Source organism: Podarcis tiliguerta (assembly GCF_965153285.1).
Source record: "Podarcis tiliguerta genome assembly, chromosome: 1".
Taxonomy (NCBI): Eukaryota; Metazoa; Chordata; class Lepidosauria; order Squamata; family Lacertidae; genus Podarcis; species Podarcis tiliguerta.
The window spans coordinates 126614306-126627564 of record NC_139534.1 but is presented as its reverse complement, the minus strand read 5'-3'; the positions used below and the strand labels follow the sequence as shown (position 1 = coordinate 126627564).

Below are 13259 nucleotides of genomic sequence, written 5' to 3'. Positions count from 1 at the left end.
AACATAATATTTACAGCCCTATGCTTCTCCAAGCACGGGCTTGCAGTTTGTTCTTCTAACTTCCAAACAACTGTATTTTCCTCTTTCTAGAGCTCAGCACTTTCAGACTTCCGTATCTCAGTTACAGCTCCTATGAGAGATTTCCGCTTTTACCTTCTGTAGTTTTACCCTCTTTTTTTTTCAAGTAGAGAAGAAGCGCTCCAGCATTACACTTTCCATTTTTAAGTTTGGAATAGAGTAGTTGCTTCGGAAGACTATAATCAGGCATCCGCACAACATGACCAGTCCAGCGAGGGGGACTGGGGTTTATATACTAATAGTAACACCTTAAACTCGGCCTGGTATTTGTATTGCAATTGTTTCCAAGGTATCTTATGTTTATCACTTGTTTGCCTTCTTGGCCTCCTTTGGGAGGAAGAGCAGGGTGTAAATTCAATAAACAATGACTCGGGATGGGGTGATTTGTTTCTGCATTGGGTACTGGACTCCATTGCCCCCTCTCTGTGCTATTACATTGTTTTTTCTTTTATCTCCAAAAATGGGGGTTTTGGGGGGAGCAGAAAAAATGGATTTGGGTTGTGTTGGGCCTCCAGACTGGGGTATGCCACCCCTACTATAAAGTTGTGCATTCACATACAAACATACAGAGAGAGAGAGCGTAATAGTATTATGAGCCAAATCACTAATGTGCCACTGCACGTTCAGCATGGGTTATAGAGAATGCACATCATCTGTCCATGACATGCACATTTCCTGGTCAGTACATACAGCTCTGAACAAACCTTAAAAGAATGTGCATTCCTTTACTGGGGACACCATGGACTGCATAAATCTAGACTGTGCACTGGAGAGAAAAACCAAGGGTGTGTCTCTTGGAGAAATGTACAAGATTCCAGTATTCTTTGGGTGAGGCGGGACTCTGAAATCACAAGGGCATCGTTAAAAGGCTCATGACTTGTTCTCAAGAGGCTCTGGCCTTTACAGAAGCCGTGAGTAAGAATGCTAATCAGGAAAAGTCATAGAATGGACTGCATGCTTAAAACAGAACCATTCAGTAAATGAGTTGGCCAAGCCATGTGTGGCAGAGCAGCTGCAGTCGCCCTCTGCGGCTGCTTGGATAGAAAGCTGTAGTATATTTCTTCAAAAATTGGTTTTGATCCAGTAGCCTTTTTACCATCTAATGTGCAGTGTAGCCAAAGAGTGTTTAAAAAGTGTTTGCAGGAACTAGTGGCCAGACAGGATAGGGAAACCATGAAGGCTGAACGAGCTACATGCAAGTAATTTGCTCCCCAAATCAGCAGGTGCAGTCATAACCTTACTGTGTGATTAATGCATGTTATGCTCATAATTAATCCTAGACAAATCAAGCCGTGGCTCCAGCCACAAATGAGTGTTCCCAGGGTGGCGTTATTATAGGCATTCTTTCTTATGTAGCTTTACAGATCTACACATTGTGCACTGGTCCTTATATGGTTTATCTTGCAGATACACAGTTAAGCTTTTGGTTGACCAAGCAAGTCTGGGACCAGTGGAAAGTTTCAAAGAGCTGCTAAGCTGTCTTGAAGAATATGAGAACGACTGGTACATTGGATTGGTGTCTGAAGAAAAGTGGCAGCAAGCTGTTTTACGAGAAAAGCCATATCTTTTTTCCTTGGGGCATGACCCCAATATGGTAAGTGGTTTTTCTATTTTTCATGCATGAATTTTGCTGCAGGGCACAAGAATGTTGCTTTTTTTTTTTAAAGGAGTGTTAATTAAAAACAGTTCAAAAGAACTTTTTAGACCCAATCAATGTGCTTGAATTAGTTGTAGTTATTGGACAAAGAATCCTTTAATTGAATCCAAAACTATGATTCCGCTGTTGCAACTGGTTTGGGGGCATGGAACAACCAATTTCTTTACTCAGTTAATAACCTTGTAAGGTATTTTATGGATTTGGATTGAATCCAAGGATGTTCCTCTGCTTCTGAAGGGCACTTTGACTCAGCAGACGTTTCCATCTGTGGAATAGGTAGGGACACACTCATTGTTAGGAATGTAGGACCATGTCATTACCGAGGAGGCGGGCTTAGCCGTTGTTTGAGGACCATCCCTGCCTCCGGGTCTGGCCCTGACCAGAAGGATACTGGAATCAACAAAGGAAACCCAGGTGACCTGAAAGTGTTGCGGTGCAATGCCAGGTCAATGATGAATAAAACCACTGCCATCCACGACCTGATTGTGGCATGCGTGACAGAGACTTTGTTGGATGAAGCAGATGGGGCTGTCCTTGCCGCTGCTTGTCCACCAGGTTTCTCTTATGCACAGCAATCCAGGTCATGTGGGCGGGTGTGTGTGTGTGTGTGTGTGTTGCAGTGATTTTTTAGAAAGTCACTAGTTTGCAGCAGATGTCCTGTTGGGAAGACCCAGTTTTCTGAGTGCATGTTCTGGAAGTTGGGCAATAGGGACAGTACAGAATTCCTTTTGGTGTACCGACCTCCCTGCTGCACCAAGGATTCCCTGCCCGAGCTGCTTCAGGTCGTGGCAGATGTGCTCCTGGAGACACCTAATTTGGTTGTCCTACCTAGGGGATTTTAACATCCATGCCAACACGAACTTACAAGGGACATCGTGGAAAGCATGGCCTCCATGGGGCTCTCCCTAAATAAGTTTGGCCCACCTCATAGCTGCGGACATTCCTTAGACCTGGTGTTCACCTCTATGGATGTTGGTGATCCGGCACTAAGTAAAAGCGAAACAAAAGAAGTGTCATAGTCAGAACACTTCCTGGTGCAACTGGACTTCTCCATGACCCTTCCCCTCTGCAGGGAGGTGGGACTGATTTGGATGGTCTGCCCCCACCACTTCATGGATCCAAATGGCTTCCAGAGAGAGGTAGGGGATGTTTTATCCCATGTTGATGGCCTTTCAGCTGATTCGCTGGTGACCCGCCGGAATGCAGAGTTAACCAGGGCTATTGACTGTCTGGCTCCGAAGCGCCCCCCAGTTGCTCCATGGTTTTCCCTGGAGCTGAGGGTGATGAAACAATTGTTGAGCTGGCTAAAGCGCCGGTGGCAGAAAACTCATTCTGAATCGGACCAGACACAGGTTAGAGCTCAACGTTGAGCCTACCAAATGGCGACAGCGAAGAGGACCTTCTTCACCGCCTCTATTGCAACTGCAGAAAACAGCAGCAGGAGCCTCTTTCAGGTGGTTCGCAGTCTATTGGAACCATCTTCGTCCCCGGGGCCTGGTAGGGACCCCAAGATCTCCTGCAATGCTTTTGCAAAGTTTTTTGCAGATAAAGTCGCTCAGAAGGAGGTAGACTGCACCATGGGAGCAGGGCTGGGGCAGGAGAGTGCTGGAGTCCTGTCTAGTTATGTTATATGGGATCAATTCCAATCTGTTACCTCCGAGGATGTGGGCAGGCTGCTTGGACGAGTGAAACCAACCACCTGTCTCCTTGATCCTTGCCCATCCTGGCTAATAAAAGCAAGCCGGGAAGGGCTGGGCGATGGGCTCTGTGGGGTGGAGAATGCTTCCCTCTGCGAGGGAGCCTTCCCAGACCCGCTGAAAGAGGTGGTCATTAAACCGCTTCTTTAAAAAACATCTTTAGACCTGGCCAATATGGCCAACTATTGCCCAGTTTCAAATCTTCCATTCTTGGGCAAGGTGATTGAGCGGATGGTTGCTGAACAATTCCAAGCACGCCTGGAGGATGCAGACCATTTGGATCCCTTCCAATCAGGATTCAGGCCTCACCATGGGACTGAAACTGCCTTGGTCGCACTGGTCGATGATCTCCGGTGAGCTAGGGACAAAGGTGAGAGCTGTTTCTTAGTTCTCCTGGATCTCTCAGCAGTCTTTGATACCATCAACCATAACATCCTTCTGGACCGTCTAGAGGGGCTGGGAGCTGGGGGCACTGTTATACAGTGGTTCTTCTCCATTCTCCTGGGCCGTGCCCAGAAAGTCGTGTTGGGGGATGAGTGTTCAGACCCCTGGGCCCTCACCTGTGGGGTGCCTCAGGGTTCGGTCCTCTCCCCCATGCTTTTCGACATCTACATGAAGCCGCTGGGAGAGATCATCAGGGGGTTGGACTGGGTGTCCATCAATATGCAGATGATACCCAGCTCTACCTCTCTTTCAAATCAGAACCAGTGAAGGTGGTGAATGTCCTGTGTGAGTGTCTGGAGGCGGTTGGAGGATGGATGGCGACTAATAGAGTGAGGTTGAATCCTGTCAAGACAGAAATACTGTTTTGGAGAGGCAGCGGGTGTGGGGGACTCCGTGGTCCTCAATGGAGTAACTGTGCCTCTGAAGGACCAGGTGCGCAGCCTGGGAGTCATTTTGGACTCAACAGTTGTCCATGGAGGCGCAGGTCAATTCTATGTCCAGGGCAGCTGTCTACCAGCTCCATCTGGTACGCAGACTGAGACCCTACCTGCCCGCAGACTGTCTCACCAGAGTGGTGCATGCTCTAGTTATCTCTCGTTTGGACTATAGCAATGCGCTCTACATGGGGCTACCTTTGAAGGTGACTCGGAAACTGCAACTAATCCAGAATGCGGCAGCTAGACTGGTGACTGGGAGCAGCTGCAGTGACCACATAACACTGGTCTTGAAAGACCTACATTGGCTCCCAGTACGTTTCCAAGCACAATTCAAAGTGTTGGTCTCTTGAAAGCCCTAAAAAGCCTTGGCCCAGTATACCTGAAGGAGTGTCTCCACCCCCATGTTCAGCCCGGACACAGAGATTCAGCACCGAGGGCCTTCTGGCGTTTCCCTCACTACGAGAAGTGAGGTTACAGGGAACCAGGCAGAGGGCCTTCTTGGTAGTGGCGCCCTCCCATCAGATGTCAAGGAAATAAGCAACTCTCCTACTTTTAAAAGACATCTGAAGGCAGCCCTGTTTAGGGAAGTTTTTAATGCTTAATGCTGTATTGTGTTTTTAATATTCGAATGGGAGCCGCCCAGAGTGGCTGGGGAAACCCAGCCAGATGGGTGGGGTATAAATAATTTTTTATTATTATTATTATTATTATTATTATTATTATTATTATTATTATTATTAGATGCTTTATACAGAGTTTGGTCTGCCTAGCTCAGTAGTGTGTACACCGACTGGAAGGGGCTCTCCAGGGTTTGACACGGGACATTCCCAACACTACCCGGAGATCTTGGGGGTTGAACGAGCGGTCTTCTGCATTCAAAGCAGATGCTCTACCCTTGAGCTATGGTCCTTCACTCTGCAACCCCGTCACCATCTCCCACACTACTTTGAAGTGTCCCCCACCCTAAACTCTAGAATATTTGATTGGCCTTCCTCCCCATTCCAACGACAAGCCTCTGATGAGTCAGAATCTGCTGTCAGCAATACAGAAGAGCGCTGATTTCCCACATACAGTGGGCGCTCGGGTTGCGAATGTGATCCGTGTGGGAGGTACATTCGCAAACCGCAGTGTTCGCAACCCGCAGTGCCGCTTCTGCGCACACACCGGTTGCGATTCTGCAGAAGCACAAAGTGCAATTTAGTGTTTTTGCACGAGCGGCGAAACTCAAAAGTACAGTGGTGCCTCACAAGACGAAAAGAATCCGTTCCGTGAGTCTCTTCGTCTAGCGTTTTTTTCGTCTTGCAAAGCAAGCCCATTAGCGGATTAGCGCTATTAGCGGTTTAGCGGCTATTAAAGGCTTAAGGGATTAGCGGATTAGCTGCTAAAAGGCTATTAGCAGCTTAGTGCCTTAGAAAAAGGGGGTGGGGAGCGAAAAAAAACCCCCAGGAATCACAAGACATTTTCGTCTTGCAAAGCAAGCCCATAGAGAAATTCGTCCTGCGAAGCACCTCCAAAACGGAAAACCCTTTCGTCTAGCGGGTTTTCCGTCTTGCGAGGCATTCGTCTTGCGGGGCACCACTGTAACCTGTTCCGGTACTTCCGGGTTCAGCGCGGTGCGCAACCCGAAGCATCTGTAACCCGAGGTATGACTGTATGTGCCTTGTCTTTCAGGGCGTTTATACCAGCAGAGTCCTCACCCTTCAGGAATTCCTAGTGCAAGTGGGGAAACTGAACAGCGAAGCTGTTAGAGGGCAGTGGGCAAACCTTTCTTGGGAGCTGCTCTACGCCACCAATGACGACGAGGAACGCTACAGTATCCAAGCTCATCCTGTCCTCTTGAGGAACCTGACCATACAAGCAGCAGATCCTCCCCTGGGCTACCCAGTTTATTCCTGCGAACCTCTCCATGTACCTCTGCTCTAGAACTTGACCCTTGGCCCTTTGGTTTCCTAAAGAAAAACTCCATTAATTTTCTTGACTCTTGCAGCAAGGAAAACTTAAGATGCCAAAGATGTTGGTGGCAGCAGAAGAGGCCGGGTTTTTTTGCCAGGAATATTATGAACGTGTCTCTTTCAGCCCCAGTGATGTCTGAACCTCTGATCTTGTTGGGCTGATGGAGGGAGATGCTGGGAGAAGACTTAAAAGCAGGCAATAAGCTAATTGATGTATTCTGCGAGTTTGTTGTTTTTAAATGAAAAATCAGTAACTTGACAGGTGACTTGCATTAGAAGGCAGGTCACAGCTTACATACTTTGAAAGCGCAGGTTAGTACTAAAATGTACATAGGATGAAAGCTCTCTCCCCCCCCCCCCCCCCCGATTTTGAAAGACCACACTTGGATTTTATCACTTGTTTATATTGTATAGCTTTATTTGCATTGTCAAAGTGATACTTGAAGAAACACTCAATAATACATCTGTTCAGCCTGCAGCGAGTTCTTTTCAAATACAGCAAGTCGGATACTCTTACTTTGGTGCAAACAGCCTCATGGTGCAATAAGCCTGGCAAGTGGAAAAGCTTGCTCTGCTAATGTGCCCATCTCTAGATAACACTGAAATCATTGGGACCAAAATTCCTATAAACAAGGAGAGGTTTGAAACCCAAGTTTTCACCTGTACCCTGCAAGGTGAAAAAACAAATCTCATGTAATATTTCCTGCCTCAGAGTGCTTTAGAATGACTGCAGTAGAACATGGAAATGAACATCTCGGTTTTTGGGGGGTAGAAAAGGCTTCCCGACCTCGTTTTGCTTCGTTTTAGCGTTAGTTTGAATTGTCCTTTAACTTTCAGTATCTTCCCATCCTTGCTCTTCCACTTACATTTTGGCATGAGACTTACTAGGTGTCCCATTTAAGCCAAAGCACAAAGGAGGCTTCAAAGGCAACCCAAACCACCCGCCCCCTTTCATGCAATCTCTCTCCTCCCCCTTCCTTCCTGCACACCCACAGAAAGGCGCTCTGAAATTTCTGCTTCTAATTAACAGCAGCTTGCCGCCTTGTTTGAACGGCTAGCCTTGATGATGAAAAGCAGAAAGAAGCCAGCTTCAATGCGTACACTTGTGAACCTTTGTTTTTTGCTAACTATAATCAAGTTTTTACTAACTATAATCAAGCCATGTTTAAGGTTCATTTGAATTAATCTTTTTAATTTGAAGCAGCTTCGGATCTCGTCGCCAGGCTAAAAGTCAACATGAGATCTAACTGCTGCCAAAGTACTTTTCATTATAAATGTAAATATAGCGAAAACCACTTTAAGAACACAGCACTGCCTTAGTAGCATTCAGTAAGAGAATGGAGGTGGTAGATAAAAGCTTGGTCCTTTTTGTGTACCTGCAGGCCCCACTATCCAAACGCTTGTTATGCAAAAAAATCATCTAAAAACAAGGAATTAGTACCCAAACCTCGTTATACACACTGCAGATTCAGATATCCAAACAGCCAGACCTGTTTAAACAAATAAGCAGCCTTAAACGAGCCTTATTTGTGTTTTGCTGGTAGATAGCAGCCATTTCACCAGAACAAGGAAGGAGGGGGGATTGGACAACTATAGAGAGCTTTCCCACCCCCCTTCCTCGTTTGCCTTTCGCAAGCTTTCAGAGGGTTTTCCTGTGTCCCTGCCCCCTCCAATCATTTCGAGGTGAAAATTCCACGGTCAGGAACACATTAGAAATTTCCCCATAGGAATCAATGCAAATGGCTGACTTTATGCAAGCGCTCGCCCAACAAACGTTTTCCTGAGAGTGCATTGTTTGGAGAGAGACATTCTTTTTCGCATCCTGAGGTCTTGAAATGAAGCAAGATGCAAAAACAGTAAATGAGTCACTAAAGGCATTAAGGCAGGGCCTAAGAAGACACTGGGGTGGGGTGTAGATTTGAATGGTCCCCCTAGCATACAGCAGAAGACAGCACCATGAAAGGCCAGGTAGTAAAGGTTTTTGGTGGCTAACCACACTACAGTATCAACAAGCGTTATAAAATCATTTTTTATTCAATAGACTATGGTGGAACAGGTATGGGTTACGTATTATAACGCCATTCCTTATCCTCAAAAAAAGAATGTGTACTTAAAACAGGGGTTCTTCCTCCTCCTTATGCTGGTATTGGTGAAAAGGAGAACATAATGCTCCTTTAAGAAGATTTTTTGTAGTAGGAAATATCAGCGTCCTGCAATGAACAAAAAGCACAACTTAGTCCAGACTGCTCTTAATTTCATTTATACTTAAGTATACCCGAAGGAGAGGCCTGTATACCTGAAGAAGCATCTCCACCCCCATTGTTCAGCGCAGGCACTGAGGTCCACTTCCGAGGGCCTTCTGGTGGTTCCCTGACTGCAAGAAGTGAAATTACAGGGAACCAGGCAGACGGCCTTCTCAGCAGTGGCACTCACCCTGTGGAATACCCTCCCATCAGATGCCAAGGAGATAAATACACAGCTTTTATAAGCTGGTCTCCGACCGTAATAAATTATCTATCTACAGCTTTTAGAAGACACCTGAAGACAGCCCTGCGTAGGGAAGTTTTTAATGTTTGATTAAATATTTAAAATGTTGTTATGCTTTCATATTTGTTGGAAGCTGTCCAGAGTGCCTGGGGCAACCCAATCAGTTGGGTGGGTTACAAAGAACAAAAACATTTTTTAAACACTCCTCCAACTGGGCTGCAGCAAAGAGGACACCACTTTCACTGCCTAATAGCTTTAATGCATCATGGGATTAAGAGAGTCTAACTTGAGGAAGGATCCAAAGAGTTGGGCCAGAGCTTTTGCCACCACCCGCCCCTCCCCTCTTCCTTCCCCTACAGCTTTTGAAAATACACTCTGGGAACCTGAATGAATACTGCAAAGGCAGAGGTGTGAGAGGATGCCTTTTGTTCTGATCCTACTTTTTCCACCTCTTCTGGCAAACAGTATGAAACCGGATCCTGCTTATTTCTCATTTTAAAACCCTCCAATAAAATGATATACGATATCTTTCTTGTCATTGTCCCATACAGAACAATGAAATTGAAAAACTACATAAAACGTTCAAAAACCCCAAAAACTCTGAAACCCCACTTTAAAATACACTATACTATACTATAAAAACCCCTAAAAACTCTGAAACCCCATTTTAAAATACACTATACTATACTATACTATACTATACTATACTATACTATACTATAAAATAAACTAGACTATAAACTACACTATACTATAGAGACCCCTTATGCTGAGTTTAGAACCAGAATTGCATTTGCATAGAAACTGTTTCTCAGATGGCTAGTCCTGGCCTTTATAACCCTATACCTTCTTCCAGAAGGCAGAAGCTGAAAGAGATCATTTCCAGGGTGCGCACTATCCTGCACTATCTCTGCCGCTTTCTTATGGCACCTGGCAGCATAGATTTGATCTACGGTGGGAAGAGTGCACCCAATTATTTTCTCTGCAGTCTTTACAACCCTGGACAGCATTGTTTTTCCCCTGGCCGTGCAGCGGACTGATCTGAACACTTCGGCCCATATAGTGGATGAGCAGCAAGCAGCCCACAAAGTGGGTTGAGACAATGCATTGCAAGGAGGCAAATGAAGACTCAGCCTTCAAAGCCCTTCAACGGCACATTGTTTCTGGCTGAATAGGCTAGAGCAGAGTTTCCCAATCTTGGGTATCTCCAGCTGTTGCTGAACTACAAGTCCCATCATCCTTAGGTCAGGGATGAAATCCCATCAGCCCTAGTGGCCAGGTGTGATGGGACTTGTAGTCTGAAAACAGCAGGAGGAGACCCAAGATTGGGAAACCCTGGACTAGAGTGATAACGGGACATAAGAACAGCTCTTGCTTGAAGGACGTACCACTCCTTTCTTGAAATTCTCAATTCGCTTCTTCCCTAGGCGGTTCAACAACCACCATGCCCAGGTAGGTGTGTATTGCCAGAGGTAACAGACTGCCAGGTATGGATGGTCGCTGACCCAGGCTTCCTTTATATCGTTAGCCATGCTGATCAGTGTTAGTCGCACGCAACGGCTGGTTTCCATTTTGTGAGACTGGTCCCCAACGTTTGCATTTGCCTGGATGGGAGAGCAGGGGGTTAGGGAAGAGAGTAAGCGGGAGAGGGAGCATGCGATCTCCCGAGGATCACAGAGTGGTTTGCCGCATAAGATCTTCTTTATTTATTTGGTTTTTCAGATTACAGTTTTACAATCCCATATACAACATAAAAACAAGATTCCATAGAAAAACCTGAACTTCCCTCCTCCCCTTTGTGGGTCCTATTGTTAGTCATTTCCTCTTGCATCTTTTATAATAATACAAATATTTTACATTCCGTTTTGTCCGAAATTCACCGTTAAACTGCAAGTGTTATTCCAATCCTACTAACAATTTTAACTGTTTACAATGGTTTTTAAGATACAGTGGTGCCTCGCAAGACGAAAAGAATCCGTTCCGTGAGTCTCTTTGTCTAGCGGTTTTTTCGTCTTGCGAAGCAAGCCCATTAGCGGATTAACGCTATTAGCGGTTTAGCGGCTATTAGCGGCTATTAAAGGCTTAAGGGATTAGCGGATTAGCTGCTAAAAGGCTATTAGCAGCTTAGTGCCTTAGAAAAAGGGGGTAGGGAGCGGAAAAAAAACCCCAGGAATCGCAAGACATTTTTGTCTTGCGAAGCAAGCCCATAGCAAATTCGTCCTGCGAAGCACCTCCAAAACGGAAAACCCTTTCGTCTAGCGGGTTTTCCATCTTGCGAGGCATTCGTCTTGCGGGGCACCACTGTAAATCATAATTCCTGCCCCCCTACAGTGTAAGATCTAACCGGCCAGGCCAGATAGGTTTGCAACACCTGTGCCAGGTGTGAGCTAGGAGGCAGGTGAGCTGGATGGGAATTGGCCCATGCTGCCCCCAAGATGGAGGCATTGATACAACCATATCAGCGTAAAAGGGACACAGTTCAATATGCCAGTCCACTTTCAGAAGGCTGTATCTGTGCTAAGAGTAGAAAATGTGGCATTTTGCCCTTGCCCATTTATGCTGCAAGCAAGAACTCACAGTAGACCCGATGAATTTATTACAGTGACCACATTTGGACAATCTTATCTTTGTCATAGATGGACTAGTATGATTTTTTAAGTGTACTTTTTTGCTTTCTTTGCGTCTTAAATTGTTTTGACCTGCCCTGAGATCGCTAATGGTGAGGGGCAGAATATAAATCTTTATAAAACAATCTCTCATCTTAGTAAGCAAAGATCTGGTTTTTATGTCCCCATCGTAAACAAAGGGGCTGTGTGCTTGCTCAGCAAGGCTTCTTCATCTTTCTAACAAAGTCTGTGTGTGTCATATATCTTTGAAGGCAACCTCTAGGACACAGTTAAGGAACCTCTGGTGCCCTAGACCTTGTTCTACTCCCAATTCCCATAATCCCTGTGTTCCCATCCCTGCCTTAGTGGGAGGGGGGCGCAGTGTGGAGACTTGGGGCCTAAAAGCCGGGGAGAGTTCTGGACGGCTGAAAGGGGTGTCAAGTATTCATGGGAAGAATTATCCTGAGTTGGGGGCAGGGGCTTATGAGAAAAGAGGCCTAGATCGTGTGACCCCGAGTTGATAGAAAAAGCTGTTCCCCTAAACTGGATGACTATCTTACGAGCAGCTTCGATAGGCCACAAAGCTACCTTAACGATGTCCTGGCTAATTTGAGCTGAGATATTATTGTCTGAAAAGGCTTGGTATGAACTCTTTCAGGCTTACTTATTTGGACTATGTTCAGGCACATTAATCATAAATTCAGTCACTGTGAGCGATTGGTGCTCCATTGCATTTTAAGAAGAAACAGCTTTGCAACCTGAAAGTTTCTTGCTTTAAAAAAACACAAAAGCGGACAAGAGGCCAGCCGGAGCAATTTGGATTTCCGGGCTATGACTACATAAGACTTTGGCCTTGCCAGGGGATTACAGAATAGCCAGCAAGACAAAAGAAGATCTGTGCAAGCGGCAGACCAGAGTTGCCTCTGTGAAGGCTACTGTGTTTGGCCTTTCAAAACCCACTCCTTTTTTTAAAAAAAAACACAGACGGGACACGAAATTCGGCACCACACAGAACACCTGACAAAAACACAAAACTCCCCCTAGCATTTGGAGAGCATCGCATTGGCTAGCCGAAGCTTGTTCTAGACTTGCAAGTTTCCTATATGTGTCGGCACCTGGGGGGGGGGGGAATGTGGGGGAGCATTCAGAGACGCGATTGCCCCACCCGTGTCCTGAAGTGGTACAGTCCTGGGACGGCTGCACCCTCTTAACCTGGAAGCTGTCATACAAGATGCTGTGGGTCTTTTTTAAAAAATAAAATTATTTCCACTGTGCTTCCAAGGAGGATAATTTGAAGCTGCCTAGAGACTGGAATCCATTCATGAAGAACCTTGTGCGATTTCGTTGTTCTGGCTTCGATTAAAAAGCAGTGAGTTATTAACTTATGGAGGAATAACGCTTTACCGTGCAATCCTAACCATGTCTGCTCAGAAGTTAGTCCTATTCAATTCAATGAGGCTTCTAGGTTAAACTACTTAATAAACCAGCTTCATAAATATTTAGTGACAACTCTAGGTGATATCCAACTCTGCGCACAGCAGTAATGACTCTTAACTATATTTCCTTGATTTCACGGCCTCTTCTAATCCCAGTTAACACGGTCCTTTAATCATCTCAACCTTTCTTACCTTCGCAATATCTTCAGTGAAGACGTTTTGTATGATCTGTGACTGCACAGGCCCTGGGCAGATGTTAATTATACTTATCCCGGGATAATCAGTGAGCTCAGGTCGGAGAGAGTTGAAGAAGCCCTGGGAAACAACAAGAGCCTGGCAGTTAAAAGTACCAGCTTTCTTCCCCCCAAGCTCAAACAGGACGGAATCTCTTAGGAATCTCAGATAACCTGCACTGGAATGCACCAAGGGCCATAGCTCAGTGGCAAAGCATCTTCTGTGCATGTA

The 13259-nt window shown here is 45.8% G+C and overlaps 2 protein-coding genes across 8 annotated transcripts in view; one reads left to right on the top strand and one right to left on the bottom strand.

Annotated features, from left to right (window-relative positions):
• Positions 1 to 6781, top strand: part of PCNX4 (pecanex 4) — a 25067-nt gene extending 18286 nt beyond the window's left edge. For all 6 annotated transcript variants that reach the window (XM_083434068.1, XM_083434071.1, XM_083434070.1 and 3 more), the window contains exons 11-12: positions 1486 to 1672; positions 5985 to 6781. In XM_083434068.1, coding sequence (XP_083290194.1) covers positions 1486 to 1672; positions 5985 to 6236 — 439 coding nt within the window. In that variant the 3' untranslated portion in view covers positions 6237 to 6781. The remainder of the gene's footprint in view (positions 1 to 1485; positions 1673 to 5984) is intronic.
• DHRS7 (dehydrogenase/reductase 7) overlaps positions 6663 to 13259 on the bottom strand; it is a 24408-nt gene continuing 17811 nt past the window's right edge. For both annotated transcript variants that reach the window (XM_083439265.1, XM_083439266.1), the window contains exons 5-7: positions 12987 to 13109; positions 10141 to 10356; positions 6663 to 8475 (exon numbers count right to left, since the gene is read on the bottom strand). In XM_083439265.1, coding sequence (XP_083295391.1) covers positions 8440 to 8475; positions 10141 to 10356; positions 12987 to 13109 — 375 coding nt within the window. In that variant the 3' untranslated portion in view covers positions 6663 to 8439. The remainder of the gene's footprint in view (positions 8476 to 10140; positions 10357 to 12986; positions 13110 to 13259) is intronic.